The sequence below is a fragment of the Pristiophorus japonicus genome, chromosome 2 (genome assembly GCF_044704955.1).
Source record: "Pristiophorus japonicus isolate sPriJap1 chromosome 2, sPriJap1.hap1, whole genome shotgun sequence".
NCBI classification, from domain to species: Eukaryota; Metazoa; Chordata; class Chondrichthyes; family Pristiophoridae; genus Pristiophorus; species Pristiophorus japonicus.
The window spans coordinates 120,358,820-120,378,495 of NC_091978.1; the positions used below are offsets into that span (position 1 = coordinate 120,358,820).

The 19,676-nt window shown below is 43.8% G+C and overlaps 1 protein-coding gene across 7 annotated transcripts in view; it reads right to left on the reverse strand.

The window, feature by feature from the left end:
- LOC139240521 (mesoderm induction early response protein 3-like) overlaps nt 1-19,676 on the reverse strand; it is a 92,212-nt gene that overhangs the window by 19,586 nt on the left and 52,950 nt on the right. For all 7 annotated transcript variants that reach the window (XM_070869103.1, XM_070869076.1, XM_070869089.1 and 4 more), the window contains 3 exons: nt 2,417-2,498; nt 2,231-2,325; nt 347-474 (listed from right to left, as the gene is read on the reverse strand). In XM_070869103.1, the coding sequence (XP_070725204.1) occupies nt 347-474; nt 2,231-2,325; nt 2,417-2,498 (305 nt within the window). The remainder of the gene's footprint in view (nt 1-346; nt 475-2,230; nt 2,326-2,416; nt 2,499-19,676) is intronic.

Below are 19,676 nucleotides of genomic sequence, written 5' to 3' on the forward strand. Positions count from 1 at the left end.
ATACCATACTGAGATATACCCAGTTTCTGTTTTTCAGTATTGCTGTGAAAAACAGCTTTAGCGAAGAGATGTGAAACACAATAGTTATGCAGTTAGAAAGAACTATTGAGGGTTTTAAATGTTTGATCAAAGCTTAGTTCAGAGGAAGGCATGAAAAATCAGCTCCTTTGAATCAAACAGAAAAAAGGGAAGTGAATTAACATGCCCAATGCACTTTAGGATAATTAATGTACTGATATCAATTCAAGTCCCTCAACACCATTCAGCTCTATCTTAAGTTAGCTCGTCCCAGTGGCGTGAACATCTGTATCTACTTACTGTAATCTAGTCACCGTTATCTACTTACGTAACTCCAGGATGAAGATTGTATTTCTTCTTCCCAAACCTGGTTTGCTGAGCAAAGTAGTCATATCTTTCCGACTTCTTCCACATATAATAGAAAGCCACACATTCCCCTACTGAGCGATTCTTGACCTAAAGATAGAACCAAATACCTTGAATGGGGATGGAAGCCTCAAGTTACCTTTCCTGGTGTATCTACAAACTATTTAAACAAAAAAAAGCACTGAACAAATCTATTAGCAAACAAAGATCCTGAATTTAGATGTCTTAGGTTTCTGCCTCTACCCAATGCTTCTCCAAAAATGTGGGCAACAAACTATGATGTTTCTGGAGTTTCGAAGAATGAGAGGTCATCTCATTGACACACAAGATTCTGAGGGGGATTGACAGGGTAGATGCTTAGAGATTGTTTCCCCTGGCTTGAGAGTCTAGAACTAGAGGTCATGGTATCAGGATAAGGGTCGTCCATTTAAGACTGAAATGAGGACAAATTTCTACACTCAGAGGGTTGCGAATCTTTGGAATTCTCTGCTCCAAAGAGCTGTGGATGCTCAGTCATTGAGTATATTCAAGGCTTAGATCGATTTTTGGACTCGAGGAATCAAGGGATATGGGGATAGGACAGGAAAGTGGAGCCAAGGTCAAAGATTAGCCATGATCTTATTGAATGGCAGAGTAGGCTCGAGGGGCCTAATTCTTATGTTCTTACGGGCCTGTCTTGGTTCCCTTCACTTACATGTAATGCACTTGAAATGTTAGTACAGGAAAAATTACTCAGTAAATCAACAATTTCCTGCCAGCTAGGAATTTGCTTTGATTGGTTTTTAAAATTTTGATTTTTGGGGAGGGAGGGAGGGAGGGAGGCAAGAGGTAAAAGGAAGTACTTTCCTTAGATATTCGTTCACACAGTCTGAAAAGATTTTAAATCAGTATGTGTGGCGCTAGAGAGCTTTAGTAAGACAGTAAATATACACAAGCCTCCAACAAACTAGATGCCAAATGAGATCCTCCAAGTTTTCACAGCTACCTTTTTGGTTATATTGCTCGTTAGGTTTCCAAGAAAAAAAATGGAAGTTGGACTGGGTGGATGAGATATATATCTATGATAAATTAAAAAGCACACAGCCCAATTCTGCAGGCAGAACACCTGCATTACTAACAATGAGAACAGAAGCCGATAAAGAAAGTTTCGTTTAGTGTAAAGGATCCATGCAATTACGATATAGTGTGATGTCTGAAATCCAGAAACCTCGGGACCCAGGCCGTTCTGGATATTTCTGGATTTTGAAATGTCTTTGCCTGGGCCGAGGGAGGTAGGCGGGGGGGCGGCCACCGGAGGTCGGGGGGGTGGTGTGTCGGTCGGGCCGCTGGAGGTCGGGGGGGGGGGGGGGGGGGGGAGGGTGGTGTCGGTCGAGCTGCCGGAGGGGGTTGGTCGGGCCGAGGGAGTTCGGGCCGGAGGCCGAAAGCCGGGGGAGTCCGGATTTCGGAACATTTTCCGGTTTCCGGACAACCTCGCCATGGATCAGCCCAGTGTCCGGAACTCCGGATTTTGGACGTCGCACCTGTACTATGCTTAAATCATTTCAAGCAATCAAGTATCACTGAGATGTGAGATTCACAGGTATCTTCAAAATCTATTGCAGCAGGACTAGGTAAGACACCTTCCAACTCATTATTCATGCTTCAGACCACAACTACTCCGACCATACCTTAATAAACACAATACGGATGTTGCCAGCATCCATGATTACTTAATGTATACTAAAATAAGCTTCAGCCACCAAACACTTCCTAATTCTAGTCTAAAATTAAATAATCTTGAACTGTAATTGAAGATATAAAATATATATATTTTTTTTATAATATAAGTACCACAAATCTATCTTACCTTATTTGCCTGTATTAGGTGAAAATCTTTACCATAGAGTCGAAGTGCAAGTTCAAAGTTTCTACATTCCTCTTCTGTCCAAGCAGACCGCTCATCTGTAGATTGTGAAAATTGAAATTAGGATCAAAGAAAATAAAAATCTACAAATTCTGCATTCTTAAGCTCCAACTATGTTAGTATTCTTACCTTGTGTAGTCTTTACATTTGATTGGTAACTTCCGAGTGCCTCCTTAACAATGTAGTTACATTTTACAAGTTCATACAGTGCCTGGAGAGAGTATTTTTAAAAAAATATTAAATCCACACATAAAACAATTTGATTTTTATTTCACAACTGAAGGTCAACTTTTGGAAATGCACCAGAAACAAATGATTACCAGATATTTAAAAAAGATGTTTTCCAAACTACTGAATAGTTTGAAAGAAACAAACTCAGAAATCCTTCAAAATGTTGCATTGTGTCAATATTAAAACCCGTCAGATGGTTGTCACGAAAATGTATAATATGTGACTAAAATGGAAAGAACCCCATTTACATATTTTTAATGCAACATTTAAAAAAAGGAATTTTGTACTTGAAGTTGTATAATTTTTTAAAAATCTGCTGACTGTTCTTGTTACAATGACCCAGAATTTGCAATTGCAATGAGAGCAAAACTTTCAGCATTCGCCATCATTTCTCTGTGAAATGGACAGCAACTTCTGGCATCCACACATGCAGAGTTAAATGCGGAAATACACAAGTTGCGGTCAGTGATTCGCCACTCCTCTACACAGTGCGCTGTTGAAGTCCTCACAGATGGAAATCTTAATTACTTGAACTTAAGTGATCTTCCACTTTTTACATTCTAATCTCAATGCAAAAACCCCTGAAAAATTGTTGAATGAGATGTAACTGGGTTTTTAAAGCGTACTAAGCTGAAATACTAATTTTATATTTGCGGAAAGTCAAATTTCTCCATTAAAGAAAAGACTGGCATTTATACAGCACCTTTCACGACCACCGGACGACTCAAAGCGCTTTACAGTCAATGAAGTATTTTTGCAGTGTAGTCACTGTTGTAATGTGGGAAACGCAGCAGCCAACTTGCACACAACAAAGTCCCACAAACAGCAATGTGATAATGACCAGATAATCTGTTTTTTTTAATGTTGATTGAGGGATAAATATTAGCCAATAATGTTGACTCCCCTGCTCCTCTTCAAAATAGTGCCATGGGATCTTTTACGTCCGCATGAGGGGGCAGACGGGGCCTAGATTTAGCATCTCAGCCGAAAGACGGCACTCCCTCAGCACTGCACTGGAGTGTCAGCCTAGATTTTTTTTTAATGTGCTCAAGTTCCTGGAGTGGGACTTGAACCCATAACCTTCTGACTCAGAAGCGAGTGTGCTACCAACTGAGCCACAGCTGACACTATGGGCTCAATTTTCCCCAAGCCTGTTTTCTGGTGTATTGCCAGAGTTCTGCCTGTTTTTGTAGGCCACAAATGCAGCAGAAATAATTTGCCAAAGTTTCCCTGATGTATAATTCGAAGTTGGCACTGCACAGTGTGTCCAGTCACCTCAGGGGGGAGGGTGTGGAGCCTGCTGTCTGCGCCGACAAACGATGCCGCACCTTCAGCACATGTACGGAAATTTTTTTTAATGTTTTTGAGGTCGTTGCAATGGACACACATGCTCAGTACAGCTCCAATTTGGCAATTGGCCATTTTTAAAGAGCCAGTTGTGTGTGTGAGAACATTGAGTGCTGTGTGAGAACATTGTAAACATCGCAGCTGCAGTAATACAAGGTGCAAGGACCAAGAATTTCTTACAGGAAGTGGAGGCACTAGTTACTGTGATTGAGAACAGATGGCAGGAGCTGGACACAAGCAGAGGTCACATAGAAACATAGAAAATAAGTGCAGGAACAGGCCATTCGGCCCTTCGAGCCTGCACCACGATTCAATATGATCATGGCTGATCATGCAACTTCAGTACCCCATTCTTGCTTTCTCTCCATACCCTTTGATCCCTTTAGCCGCAAGGGCCACATCTAACTCCCTTTTGAATATATCTAATAAACTGACCTCAACAACTTTCTGTGGTAGAGAGTTCCACAGGTTCACAATTCTCTGAGTGAAGCAATTTCTCCTCATCTCGGTTCTAAATGGCTTACCCCTTATCCTTAAGACTGTGACCCCTGGTTCTGGACTTCCCCAACATCGGGAACATTCTTCCTGCATCTAACTTGTCCAATCCAGTCAGAATTTTATATGTTTCTATGAGATTCCCCCCTCATTCTTCTCAACTCCAGTGACTATAAGCCCAGTCAATCCAGTCTATCATCATATGTCAGTTCAGCCATCCCTGGAATCAGTCTGGTGCACCTTCGCTGCACTCCCTCAATAGCAAGAATGTCCTTCCTCAGATTAGATCAAAACTGTACACAGTATTCAAGGTGTGGCCTCACCAAGGCCCTGCACAACTGCAGTAAGACCTCCCTGCTCCGATACTCAAATCCTCTCGCTATGAAGGCCAACATGCCATTTGCCTTCTTCACCGTCTGCTGTACCTGCATGCCAACTTTCAATGACTGATGTACCATGACACCCAGGTCTCGTTGCACCTCCCCTTTTCCTAATCTGTCACCATTCAGATAATATTCTGCCTTCCTGTTTTTGTCACCAAAATGGATAACCTCACATTTATCTACATTAGACTGCATCTGCCATGCATTTGCCCACTCACCGAACCTGTCCAAGTCACCCTGCAGCCTCTTAGCATCCTCCTCACAGCTCACACTGCCACCCAGCTTAGTGTCATCTGCAAAACTTGGAGATATTACATTCAATTCCTTCGTCTAAATCATTAATGTATATTGTAAATAGCTAGGGTCCCAGCACTAAACCTTGCAGTACCCTTCTAGTCACTGCCTGCCATTCTGAAAAGGACCTGTTAATTTCTACTTTTTGCTTCCTGTCTGCCAACCAGTTCTCTATCCACGTCAATACATTACCCCCAATACCATGTGCTTTAATTTTGCAAACTAATCTCTTGTGTGCGACTTTGTCAAAAGCCTTTTGAAAGTTCAAATACACCACATCCACTCTACTAGTTACATCCTCAAAAAATTCTAGAATATTTGTCAAGCATGATTTCCCTTTCATAAATCCATGCTAACTTGGACCGATCCGGTCACTGCTTTCCAAATGCGCTATTACATCTTTAATAATTGATTCTAACATTTTCCCCACTTCTGATGTCAGGCTAACCGGGCGATAATTTCCCATTTTCTCTCTCCCTCCTTTTTGTAAAAAAGTGGGGTTACATTAGCTACCCTCCAATCCATAGGAACTGATCCAGTCTATAGAATGTTGGAAAATGACCACCAATGCATCTACTATTTCTCGGGCCACTTCCTTAAGTACTCTGGGATGCAGACTATCAGTCCCTAGAGATTTAGCGGCCTTCAATCCCATCAATTTCCATAACACAATTTCCTGACTAATAAGGATTTCCCTCAGTTCCTCCTTCTCGCGAGACCCTCGGTCCCCTAACCCGGAAGGTTATTTGTGTTTTCCTTAGTGAAGACAGAACCAAAGTACTTGTTCAATTGGTCTGCCATTTCTTGGTTCCCCATTATAAATTCACCTGATTCTGACTGCAAGGGACCTACATTTGTCTTCACTAATCTTTTTCTCTTCACATATTTATAGAAGCTTTTGCAGTCAGCTTTTATGTTCTCTGCAAGCTTACTCTCATACTCTTATTTCCCCCCTCCTAATTAAACCCTTTGTCCTCCTCTGCTGAATTCTAAATTTCTCCCAGTTCTCAGGTTTGCTGCTTTTTCTGGCCAATTTATATGTCTCTTCCTTGTATTTAGCACTATCCCTAATTTCCCTTGTTAACCATGGCTGAGCCACCTTCCCCGTTTTATTTTTACGCCAGACAGGGATGTACAATTGTTGAAGTTCATCCATGTGATATTTAAATGTCTGCCATTGCCTATACACCATCAACTCTAAGTATCATTCACCAGTCTATCCTAGCCAATTCACGTCTCATACCATCGAAATTACCTTTCTTTAAGTTTAGGACCCTAGTCTCTGAATTAACTGCGTCACTCCCCATCTTAAATGAAGAATTCTACCATCTTATGGTCACTCTTCCCCAAAGGGTCTCGCACAAGATTGCTAATTAATCCTCTCTCATTACACAACAACCAGTGTAGGATGGCCAGTTCTCACTTAGAAGTTCCACCCAAAGAAATGAAGAAACGCTGGAACCAAGTTGCAGAAAATTACTGTGCAATGGTGACTGAGATATGGAGGCCAGTGTAAAAAGTGGCAGGACCGTGGTCAAGTAGTTAGTGTTAGTAATACTTTCATTTATTCAATGCAATTGTATATGTGACTATCTGTATATGTCCCACCCAGCAGAATGACACCCTCTTTAAAAAGTTAGGTTTTCATCTTTGCAGAGGAAGGTGGCACATAATAAAAGGGAAAAAACTCGAACAGGAGGAGGCCCAGCAAATCTGCACTCACTGACACCCTTGGAAGAGAGGGTTGCTGCTCTGATGGGTCCTGCCTGGAGAAAAGCAATCAGTATCGCACAAGCTGGGCCCACATTCTAGGAAGAGGGTAAGTCCTGCAAATTCATTATGGTCCATCAAATCAGCCTGCTGCCTGACCTGCGATGTTTGAGCCTACTCATGTCACCCACCCTGCCCTCTCCTCTGCTGCTAACCATTTGTCTGTGTTCTGTTATATTTTGCAGAACTTGAGGCCAACCCTGATGTAGAAGATTCAGACGCAGACGAGCCTGAAGAGGAAAACAACTTCCAATCCAACCCTCCTGACCAAGAACATGGGGGTGAGGGGGAGGGCATGGAGCTGGATGAAGCTCCCACTGTTGTACTGACTCATTGCGGTGACCACCGCTTCCGTCACGAGTGCTTGGAGTGTTGGAGAGACATTCCATGGTTTCACACCTTCCGAGGTTGCGGGGCCCAGTGGTGTGGTGCAGCAAGGCACACCTAGGGCCCCACCTTCCGAGGTTGCGGATCCCAGTGGTGGGGTGCAGTGAGGCACACCCGTGGGGAGGTGGGGAAGGAGAGCTCAACCGCGTTCTCATGAGGTGCAGGATCTAACAGATGTGGTTCAGATGATGTAATTGAGTGCGGAGATCATCGACCTTACCCGATCACTCCTGGACACCATCAGTGGGGTGAGTGAGGAGACTGTCGGGAGAAGTAACAGCAATGATACGAGAAATGGGAACGATATCCTGGACCATCAGTGAGGGAATAGTAGCCATGAGGGAGGGAATGTCAGAGATAGTTCAGACAGTTTTGTTCAACATGAGAGAGGGACTGTTGTAGGTCGTTGACACTGTCAGGGCACGAGGGACGCATGTGGAGTTAGCTGCTGCAATAAGGGAACACGGCCAGATCCCACGCCCATTGACAGAATCAACCGTCACCCCCACACCAGGCCTTCCAACTTGCCGCCTGACGGCCCCCCTTTCCCCCTCAAGAGGTGCGCAGTACCAGAGGAGGTTAGAAAGAATAAGCTTGGTACCAAGCCCAGAAACACTGCGCCACCGCCTGTGGGCAGGGGTGGTGGAGTGTCCAAACCAAGCGCAGCGGGCAGTCTTAGAATAAGGTGGAGGAGAGATGGGTGGGTGCAGCCTTTCCTTGCTGTTATTATTATTGTTGTTACTGTTGTAACTGCTCTCAAATTAAAAGTTTTTTTAAGTTATGTAAATTCACAAGTTTATAAGTGATCTTAAATAAAATTATTCTTGTATCAAAATTTACTTTAAGTACAAAAGAACTGTTTGTTAAACTTTTGGATAAAATATATTTTACATTAAAACTGAATCATGTTCCATTCACACAACACAACATTACAAAACAGCTCCAAACAGTAAACATGTCCATGTGGAATAGTTGTCGCTGAGCCCTCAGGCATCAGTAAAGTGTTCACGGATGAGCTGCTGGTGCAAGGCTCGAGCAATCGTTAAAGGAGCACGATGGCCCGCCTTCCTCTACCATCGTGCTTTGGCCTCAGGCACTTGCATGGCTGCCTCATCCCCCTCCTGCTCTTCATCTGCATCTTCCACATCATAATCATCAGCCACACTCACCGCAGGCGAGTCTTCCACTACCAGGTGCTGCTGCCCCATGAAGGCCAAGTTACGCAGCATGCATCACACAACAGTGAACTGACTGACAATCTCAGGGGAGTACAGCAAGTAGCCTCTGGAATGGTCCAGGCATCGGAAACGCGGTTTCAAGATACTCAGGTCCTCTCTGTGATGCTACGCGTTGCAATGTGCAACATGTTATATTCATGGTCAGCTTCCATCCGGATTACGTGTGGGGCGTCATGAGCCAGGTGGCAAGGCCGTAAACTGTCTCCCAGTAGCCAGCTCTGCCCTTCTGGCTGCTGCTGAAACATGGCAGATATAACGCTCTTGCATAAGATGAACACATCATGGGTGCTCCCAGGGTATCTTGCATCGACTGACATATATGATATGATGCATGTCGTCACACACGAGCAGTACATTAATGGAGTGGAAACCTTTTCTGTTCCTGTACATTTCGGAATCCTTCAAAGGTGCTAGCAAGGCGATGTGGGTACAATCATGCAGCCCTGTACCTTTGGGAAGCCAGCAATCCTGGAGCAGTCCAGAGCCCTGTCATGGATTGCTTGGGCGGTCATGGGGATCTTTACGAAGCCATTCCTCCACGCATACAGTGCAATCATCACCTGGCGAATGCAGACGTGTTGCAAGTTGAGAGATGGTGCACACATCCCCAGTTGTACCTTGAAATGATCTGGTGGCATAGAATGAAAGTGCAGCTGTAACCTTCACTTCAGCTGACAAAGCAGTCCTCCTGATGCCTCTAGGTTGCAGATCTCAGGTACAACTTCTTTGTGGAAACGCAGCCTTCTGACAGTCTGCATCACTCAGATGGAGGTACGAATGCCTGTCTGGATATACCCGAGGTGGGTAAGGCCTCCTGCCCAGCATCCTACGGGCTCTGATGTTCCTGATGCGATGAAGTTGAATCAATTGTCTCCTACGTAGCACCATGATGCAGAAAGCTCGCACAAGCTATGGCATTGTCAGTATTGGCCCCATACTTAAATTTAACCTTTGAAAGAAGCTCAAGACAGCAGGAAAGGTTTGCAGTTCTCTCTCTCCCCAAGGGCAAAGCTATGACTCTCCAGCCCTGCTTCAAGACGTTCGATGGTGGCGTGAGTGAGTAAAAAAGAGAAAACTTCTGAAATCCAACAAATTTGCACTTTTACGTCGACAGGTAAAAAAAGTTGAACTTTATTATTGATTTTGAGTGTTCTTGACTGCCTCCAAAATCTTTGATTTAAAAACAATGGCATCTTTCAGCACAGATTTGTCAATGTGCGCTGGTTTTCTTAAGTGCCCAGAACCTTGCCTACACTTTATAAATTAGACGCAGGGACAAGAGATGGGGGGGGGGGGGGGGGGGGGGAGGAGTTAGAGGGAAGCTAGGGGATTTTATAAGCATTAAACACTTCACTTTTACAAATAAAGAGCCATCATCAATAATAAATGATAAATAAATCAATAAGTCAACCAATTAAACCAAACAAAAAAAAATAAAAAATAATTTTAAAAATCAATAAATAAAAAATGTAAAGTTTCTACTCACTTACTGCAGCACTGGGAGCCCTTCAACAGCCTGCTGGGATGGAGCCCTCCCCCCCCCCACCCAGGGCCCCGCCGATGACGAGGACTTCAGGCGGACCCGCCCCCAGGAGATGCCGGGCCGCCGCGGAGGACTTCGGGCGGTGCCCGCCCCCAGCGAGATGCCGGTCGGGCAGGCCCCACCGCGGAAGAGGTAAGGACAGTCAGGCCACTCGACCCGGGATAGGGGTGACGTCCCTTCGACCAGCGATAGGGTCGTCACCCGGAGACAGGTTGCGCTGGGAGGGCCAGGAGCTACTGTGCATGCGCGCAGCTGCCGGCACTGTTTTTGGCGCAGGGCTGTCGCTCCGTCCCCAGCAGCTCCTGCTGCGCCGCGCCGAGCTGGAAACGGGCCTACGGCTATCGGAGAATCGCGAGTTCAGTATCAGGCGCAATTTCTGTTGCACAAATTAGGTGGGCCTCTCCGATGTGCGCCATTCTAGCGGGGGTCCGAAACTTGAGCCCAATGTGTCTCTTCTCCACCCACAACCTAGGGCACGTTAAAACATTCCTCAGATATTTAATTTCTTTTTTTTTCATTGCTTAAAAGAGTCAACATTTTGTTTTACATTTTCCTCTTTCTCCCCCCCTCCACCACCAAAGCGTCAAATAATTTGTGAGTACTACTCATTCATCTATTATTACTCAGTTCCTTAACACAATTGGTTCACCTCACATACTTATTTTCTGATTATGTGTACACACGTTCTTCATAAGTGCAGTTTAAAGGACTACTGAAAAAACTCACTGAATGAAATACTAAATTCAAATACAACAAAATAAATTCTGCAGTGTTATTCTATGTGAAGCTTAATATCATTTGTGCCATTGCGTATAATTATGATCCAGTTTGAAAACAAAACCTGTAACAAAAAGGTTTGTCGATTCCATTTAATTTGTCAAAATAAGTTAAATCAAATTGTTCTGGGAAAACTCCAAATGCTTGTGAAAGATCTGCTTTGGCAAGAATCTACCCCATAAACCTCTGCCTTTTCTTCTTTCTAAAAAAGGTAACTTGCTGAGAGACCAGATAGATCACAGGTTTCATCTCCAGTTTGTACTGAATTAGCTAATTTCAGTTGAAGTTTTGGTAGGGGTGCTGGATTAGTGAGGAGAAAATTTAGCCATGATCCCCACTCCTGATATTTATCCAGTGGTAGATAGCACACGTGTAAAGTAGAGCAGGAACAGGATTGGTCTTGACTGTGATACTCTCTGCAGTTAAAAGATCTGCCAACACTTGCAATCGAGGCTGAGACATGAATTGTAGCCTCTTGGATGAAGAACAGGAGGCTGACCAGCACTCATTGAACTGTACCCCTTAAAGATAGGGAGAGAGAAAACTAGTAAAATTAAAAACATTAATTATTTTAAAAGTTGATATCTCAACAGGAAGCTTTTTTGTTGGTTTCCACAAAATGTGCCTCAAAGTTTTAATGTTAATGAAATAGCAGTGTCGTATTTTCATGAAGGGACCGATGAGATGTTTAGATCTGAGGCATCAGTAGTTATGTCGATCAGCAAGGTGAGGGATGATGAGTAAGCAGAACAATGAGGGAATAGGATACAGGCAGCAGAGCTATGGATGAGCTGAAGTTCACGGAGGGGGGAGACTGGGAGGCCAGCCAGGAAAGCACTGGAATAATTGAATCTGGAGGTGACAAAGGCATGGAGGAAGGTTTCAGATGGGCTGAGATAGGGCCGCAGATGGACAACACAAGAGATAGAAGTCGGCCTCCTTTCTGATGGAGTGTATAATGGGCCAGAAGTTCAGCTGGGGTCAAATGGGGCACCGAGACTACGAACAGTCTGGTTCAGTCTGAGCCAATAATCAAAAAACAGTACGGAATCAGTGGCGAGGATATGGAGTTTGTGGTGGGAATTGAAGACGATGGCTTCAATCTTCACTGGAGGAAATTGCAGCTCATCCAAGACTGGATATTGGAAAATAAATTTGACAACAGAGATGGTGATGGGGTCGAAAGAAATACATAAGAACATAAAATCATAAGAAATAGGAGCAGTAGGCCATACTCTGCTCTGCCAGTCAATAAGATTACGGCTAATCATCAACCTCGCTTCCACTTTCCCGCCTGATCCCTATATCCCTTGATTCCCTTTGTAGTGGAGATGTAGAGTGGTGTCATCAGCATACTTGTAGAACCTGACAATCAACATCATTAAAACAGATTAGCTGGCCATTGTTTGTGAAAGCTTGCTGTGCGCAAATTGGCTGCTGCGTTTCCTACATTACAACAGTGACTATACTTCAAAAAGGACTTCATTGGCTGCAAAGCACGTTGGGACGTCCGGTGGTCATGAAAGGCGCTATATAAATGCAAGTCTTTTTTTTACAAAAAATCTGACCCCGTCTTTGGATGATGTCGCTAATAGGCGGCATGTAGATGAGTAAGAGGGAGCAAGAACAGACCCGTGGGAGATTCCGGAGGCAATGGTGCAGGGATGAGAAGACATTGCTGGAGATGCTCTGGCTACAATTGGGTAGCTAAGAATTGAAGCAACCGAGGGCAGTCCCGCTAAGCTGGACAACAGAAGGAAGGGCATGAAGGGAAAGAGGAGAGAAACTGGAGAAAGATGCATATTCATGTCGAGGGCACAAGGGACCCTTGGCTTGGTGGGCAAGGAGAATGGGGGGGGGGGGGGGAAAAGAGGGGGGAAGCAACAGAGGGAGCTGAATGGATGGTCTTAATCAACATCATATATCATGTAGATAAGGAACAACCTGGCCATTTTCAAGACTCAAAATCTGGTAAATACAATTTTTAAAGTTTAAAAATAATATGCTTCACAGAATATAGAATCCTAGAATAGTACAGCACAGGAAGCCATTCGGCCCATTGAGTCTGCGCCAGCTCTTAAGAGCAATTTGGTTAGTCCCACTCTTCTCCGCCCCACCCCCCCGACCCCCGCTCTTTCTTCATCTCCATGAAATTTTTTTCTCCTTCAAGTATTTATCCAATTCCCATTTGAAAGCTAGGACTGTTCCCACCACACCAGCAGTGATTTCAAATTTTCTGCAGATAGACAGATCTAAAATAACTCGAAGTAACAGAAGGGTTTCTGGAATTGTGATGCAGACGGAGATGCTCTAAGATTTGGTATGACTATTTTAACTTGCATCTTTCACAATCCATCCTCAACCATGTGCCAAGTTAATTTCCTGGAACGGTATAATTAAGAAACAGATTGTAAAATTTAGCATTTATTAAAGAAAGAAGATGGTGACAGTGAACACTTTCACATAGCCATTTAACATTTAGCATACTGTCTCTTCCATCGAAACTAGTTACCTGTCTCAGATGCCTTAAATATAGGAGAGCAAATGATCTTGATCTGTAATTTCAAAAGGACCTGCTCACTAACTGGTCCCATTGCTAGTCAGTTGATTGTCAGCTTTTGCCAAGTCAAAAACCTGAAATATTGAGTTTCTGTGGAGGAGGGCAAGATGTACGACATTTTAAATAGCCACCACAATAGCTTTTTTTGACGAGGTAGGGTGAGGGAAAGGAGAAGAAAGGGAAGAGTTATTTTACAGAAAAAATACTCTCCTTACATTGTGCTTGGATTCATTACAGTTGAATTTTAGTGGGGGTTCTCCCAATTGGGCACCATGAGCTTGGCAGAAGAGATGTGGAAACACCCCAGAGAAACAGCACAAACAGAAATTCAACCCCATAGTATTTAGAAGCAGGAATAAACTTTGCAATATTACACTTAAGACGTGCAAATATATTGGTATGCAATTGTATTTTTCAGATCCAAGAATGATTCTGGTCAAATTCAGGATTTGTAGCATTACAGGATTAGTCAGAAAAACATGGGCTAGACTTTCTACTTGGTGGCTAAGGCCGAAAAAAATGGGCCTTGTTCCAGCGATGCAGGACGTATCACCCGTGCTGATTGCCGGCTCAAGGCCCATTTTTTTTGGCGATTTTCCACTCAGCCTTAGCCCAGCGATGTCAAATGGACGATGTGATTTCTCGGCGATCTCATGATCACCCAAAGAAAACGGAAGTGAATGAAAAAAAAAAGCTTCCCTAGCAACGCATTACTGCGCATGTGCAGGTTGATGCTCCTTCCCGTTTTTTGAGAGGTCAAGGGTCTTCACACATGCTCAGAAACTGTGTGTGGGTGAGAGAGAGAGAGAGAGAGAGAGAGAGAGAGAGAGAGAGAGAGAGAGAGAGAGAGAGAGAGAGAGAGAGAGAGAGAAAAAGGAAGCAGGTTATCTTAAGCTACTGAAAAAACAGATAAATTTAAAGAATGGAGGGAGCTGCAGGAAAGAGAAGGGCAAACCGTTCAGCGAAGAGACAAATGAGTCCCTGGTGAATTGTGTAAGCGCGAGGTGGGAGGATCTGACATGGAGTGGGCATAGGAAACCTCCACCCCGTGCATATCGGAGGATTTGGGCAGAGATTGCCGACATGGTCACGTTGGCATCAAATGAAGCCCAGACACCGGACCAGTGCCGGAAAAGATGGAACAGTCTACTGGCAGCTGCAAGAGTGAGTTGAAATTTAAATTTGAAATCATCCATATTTATTATGTAATGTTGTATGGAAAATCTAATTAGAATCTACAATGTTATATCGTAATCTTTAAGCATGACTAAGTAACTAAATTAGGATTAAATGATTACATTTATGCACCGCAACATAAATTTGAATGTTACAGTATGAAATATCTTCCTATGCAATGTATTGCAAACTTGAAATTGAACTTACAAATTTTCAGTCCTAAATGTTAATTGCCAAATCTATCTGCTTATGCCGTGCAATGTTACCTTAACTATTACAGAAGAAGATTTCCATCAACCAGCGAGAGCAACGCAGGACGGGCGGGGGCTGTGCCATGCTGCAGTTGCTCAATGCTTACGAGGAGCTTGCAGTGGCCTTGGTGGGGCCAGAAAGCCGTTCGGTCACAATCCGCGGTGTGGCCGAACCTACCAGAGAGTCACGTGAGTAATGAGAACTGTGCATTGTGCAATGTGTGAATCAATAGTAAATATTTGTTACGCGGGTAATCCTATGCAATGATACTTTATTTTGAGATATAACTGATCTTCAAATGAGGTCATGTTAGGCCTGGTGACCGCTTGTGCATATGGGCTAATGGTAATGTTTTGAGTTCTTAATTGAGATGAATTGATTTGAATTGTTAAATGTTGTTTATAACTTCCATTTGTCTTTCAAAGATCAACAAGTACTGATGGAGTCAACGGACCAATCGGGACACTCCCAGGAGGAAGAGCCAGAGGAGGAGCCATTGCAGACTCCTGCTGCGGCTATGCAAGAGCAGGAAGAGGAGAAGGAGGAGGAAGCAGAACAGGAGATTTTTTTGGGGGGGCGGGGGGGAGAGAACAACCTGGCGGCCATCTCTTTTGAGACAGATGAAGCACCGGGACCAATCGGTGTGCAGGTGATGACGCCAAGGCACATGACATTGCAGACGCCGACCCCACGGTAGTCCGATTAGCGTGATGTGCACTCGCCTGCCACGGAGGACCAGACGGAGAGCTTACTTTCTCTGTGCAGGGAGACGGTCGCGGGGTTCCAGGGGTTCGCAGGTTTCTCAAACAATTGGAGCCAGTTCTCCACATCCTGGAGCGAGTTCTGCTCGCGCTTCTCCAGCTGGTCTTCTGAGCAGTCACAGACTGCTCGGGAGACGTTGGAGGCGATCAGGGAGCAGACAGCCGCAACAAATGCCCTACGGCACGCGTGGCTGGCTGGACACGCGCTGCACCCCAAGATGTTGCGTCCGCTCACAGAGCGAGACCCTAAGCACACAAGCGAGTACGGAGGACATAGTTCCCCTAACTCGGAAGTAGAGCCCGAGGCTTCTGCTTGGTTACCTCCACCACGGCAGGAAGTCTTGCCGTCCCACTCTGCACGACGTCTTGGTGTCGGTCTGCGGAGACCAAAACAGGCGGGTGGGGTGTGAACACTGGGTGGGACAGGATCTGGAGGGAAACGTGGCCGCAGGTAGGGAGGGGGGGGGAAGTGTACTCAATTGTTCACTTGTTTTAAAATGTTTACTTGTTATTATCACTTTATTAATCTCTTGTTATTGTTACTAAATTGGCCACTTGTTATTACTCAACGGTTCACTTTTCATTGTTTCTGAAATGGCCACTTGTTAGCATGACTTAAATGGCCACTTGTTCTTTAAAATGTTCAATTTCTTCTAACGTTTTGGGGATTTTGAGGGAAGGGTGGGTTGGTGCGGGGGTGTGGGGTTGGGGGGAGGGTGTTGTTCATTAGTTCTTTAAAAAAACTGTTTCTGAATAAAAAAAAAATTTTCTACAACTTTTGTACCTTCTCTCTTAGTTACACAAGTTTTACAACGTACGGTTTTTCATGCATATTTGTTTGTTTATTCTGTTTCCCCACGGAAATGAAACTTTTGTTTAAACGTAACTGTATTTGAATGTTTGAATATCAACAATTATAGTTCATGCGAAGCGTTCATCAATGAGCTGCTGACGCATAAGCTTAGCGGCCGTGTAACTGCCACTGGTCTTCGGGAAGGGTATGGTGGTACCGGTGCTAGATCGCCATGCTGATTCAGCTCCCCTATCTCCTCGCCCGCGTCCTCTCCCGCCTGTTCCAACAAGATCATTAAATAACTTCACTATGTAAAAGCTATTTACAAAATAATTCCAATATGAGATCTATTTAGCATAAACAAGTTGATCATACCTATTTATATTCCATGTCCCAAATTTCTGAGTACAATTTGCTTCAATTTTACTCTCTAAATGACTCCGAACTAATTCTCCACCCTTCCTCAGAAGCTAAAAATGACGTCCGCAGTGCACATTTCTTTCTCCAAGGCCCTGAAAAAGCAACTATTTTTAAGCACTCTTTTGGGCCTTGCATCGGCCCAGCGAAGTGCATGCTAGGTGCCGAAACTTGGGATGGGCCTTGTGTGGGCGATCATCTCGGTGATTTAAGTGGAAACTTGGGGGCCTATTTTTCCGGCGATGTTTTGGGCCTAGTTTTCACTTTTTGCTCAAAATGGGTGATAGAGGTCAGTTTTGGGCAATAGATGGGCCTTAGATGGGCGATGTGAAGTGGAATGTCTAGCCCTATATTTCCATGACCATTTGAGGAAACACAATGAAGGCATCCTTTATCCAAAAACTAGCTCAAAGCAAAACACACTTTGGGAACACATGCATCAGGGGAGGAATGGGGAAGAGCATATTCTTCTCCAAGTACTGCAATCAAGAGATTAAAGGATAGTTAAGAATATATTAGATACTTCAAATGACTGAAGGTCAATACTCGACAACACACTTAAGTCACTCATGAACTTCAATTTGAAAATAGGACAGAAATTGTTGGGATGTCGGGTCAGTAGAATTACACAGTAATGGTACTCGCCATTCTTAATTCATTAAAAATGCAGAAATTTAGGGATATGTCATGAGTTCTGAACACCAGCAAATTGCTGAACGATTTGCGCCGCTAGCATTGCTAAGGCAGATAAAACACATTTCTCGCCTTGAGGTGCCCCATTGATATAAATGGTGATCCTGAAATTAGTGGACTTGAGATGTTATTGCGAATTATTCCCACCGCAGCTATTCAGGGCTGGTAAATAATATTGTACAGGATCCAGTTAACAATATGATTTATGGTCCAGATGTGACATTCAACCTTGGAGGCTCAGAAAGTGAACAATGAAGCTGTGGCATCTCACTCCAGCAGGTAATAAATTGTTTGTAGTGTTTTAAAAAAAAAACATTTTCTCTGCCTTGGCAGTAATTTTGTGTCAGTCTTACTATCCACACTCCTGTTAGCATCGGAAGGCAGTAAGTTTCAGAACACAAAGTGGTTTTGACTCAGAAGCCGGTTACTCATTCAAATGTAAATTAAGATAGATTTCTTTTTGAATATAACGTTTGAAATACAGTACGAGTAATTTGAGATATAACACGTGCTAAGTGTATTAAATGTGAGAGGATAAAAGTAAAAGTGACCCTTGGTTCCCAAAGCTCTCCACCATTGGAGTTTTCCTCGAGTCTCGGTTTGTTATAGGCTAATTGAGATCAATTGCTATAATTACTCAACAACTCATTGTATCATGCGACTGCCAGGATGGTAGATGGACGCTGGTCTTTTTTCATCTAGCAATTCCTATGTTCCTTTGAAATGAGGTACACTGACCTACCCACTGGGTGTTCCACTGTTCATGATGGATGGGGACATAAAAACCTAAGAGCTAGGAGTAGGTCATTTGGCTCCTTGAGTCTGCTCCGCCATTTAATAAGATCATGGCTGATCTGATCATGGACTCAGCTCCACTTCCCTGCCCGTACCCCATAACCCTTTATTCCCTTATCATTCAAAAATCTGTCTATCTCCACCCGAAATATATTCAATGACTCAGCCTCCACTGTTCTCTGAGGCAGAGAATTCCATGATTTACAACCCTCCAAGAAGAAATTTCTCCTCATCTCAGTTTTAAATGGGTGGCCCTTTATTCTGAAACTGTCCCCTGGTTTTAGTTTGCCAGATGAGTGGGAAATATCCTCTCTGCATCCACCTCCTCTACGACCTCCTCATTATCTTATATGTTTCGCTAAGATCACCGCTCATTCTTCTGAACTCCAATGAGTATAGGCCCAACCTACCTTCATAAGTCAACCCCCTCATCTCTGGAATCAACCTGGTGAACCTACTCTGAACAGCCTCCAATGCAAGTATATCCTTTCTTAAATACGGAGACCAAAACTATACGCAGTACTCTAGGTGTGGCCTCACCAATACCCTGTACAGTTATAGCAGGACTTCTCTGCTTTTCTCCTCTATCCCCCTTGCCATAAAGGCCAACACTCCATTTGTCTTCCTGATTACTTGCTGTATCTGCATACTAACTTTTTGTGTTTCATGCACAAGGACCCCCAGGTCCCTCCCTCTGTACTGCAGCACTTTGCAATTTTTCTCCATTTAAATTATAATCTGCTTTTCTATTTTTTCTGCCAAAGTGGATAACCTCACATTTTCCCACATTATACTCCATCTGCCAAATTTTTGCCCACTCACATAGCCTGTCTATATCCCTTTGCAGATTTTTTGTGTCCTCTTCACAATTTGCATTCCCACCCACCTTTGTATCATCAGTAAACTTGGCTACATTACACTAGGTCCCTTCATCCAAGTCATTAATATAGATTGTAAATAGTTGAGGACCCAGCACTGATCCCTGCAGCACCCCACTAGTCACTGTTTGCCAACCGGAAAATGACCCATTTATCCTGATATAGATTGTAAATAGTTGAGGATGCTGGTTCTAAACTCCATGGGTCAAGAATGATTATATATTGGACATACCTGCCCTGCCATTCACTTCTTAACTTCTCAAAGATCAATACATAACTGAACATAAGAACATAAGAAATATGAACAGGAGCAGGCCATGTGGCCTCTCGAGCCTGCTCCGCCATTCAATAAGATCATGGCTGATCCGATCATGCACTCAGCTCCACTTCCCCGCACGCTCCCCATAAACCCCTTATTCCCTTATCGTTTAAGAAACTGTCTATTTCTGTCTTAAATTTATTCAATGTCCCAGCTTCCACAGCTCTCTGAGGCAGTGAATTCCACAGATTATAACCCTCAGAGAAGAAATTTCTCATCTCAGTTTTAAATGGGCGGCCCCTTATTCTAAGATCATGCCCTCGAGTTCTAGTCTCCCCCA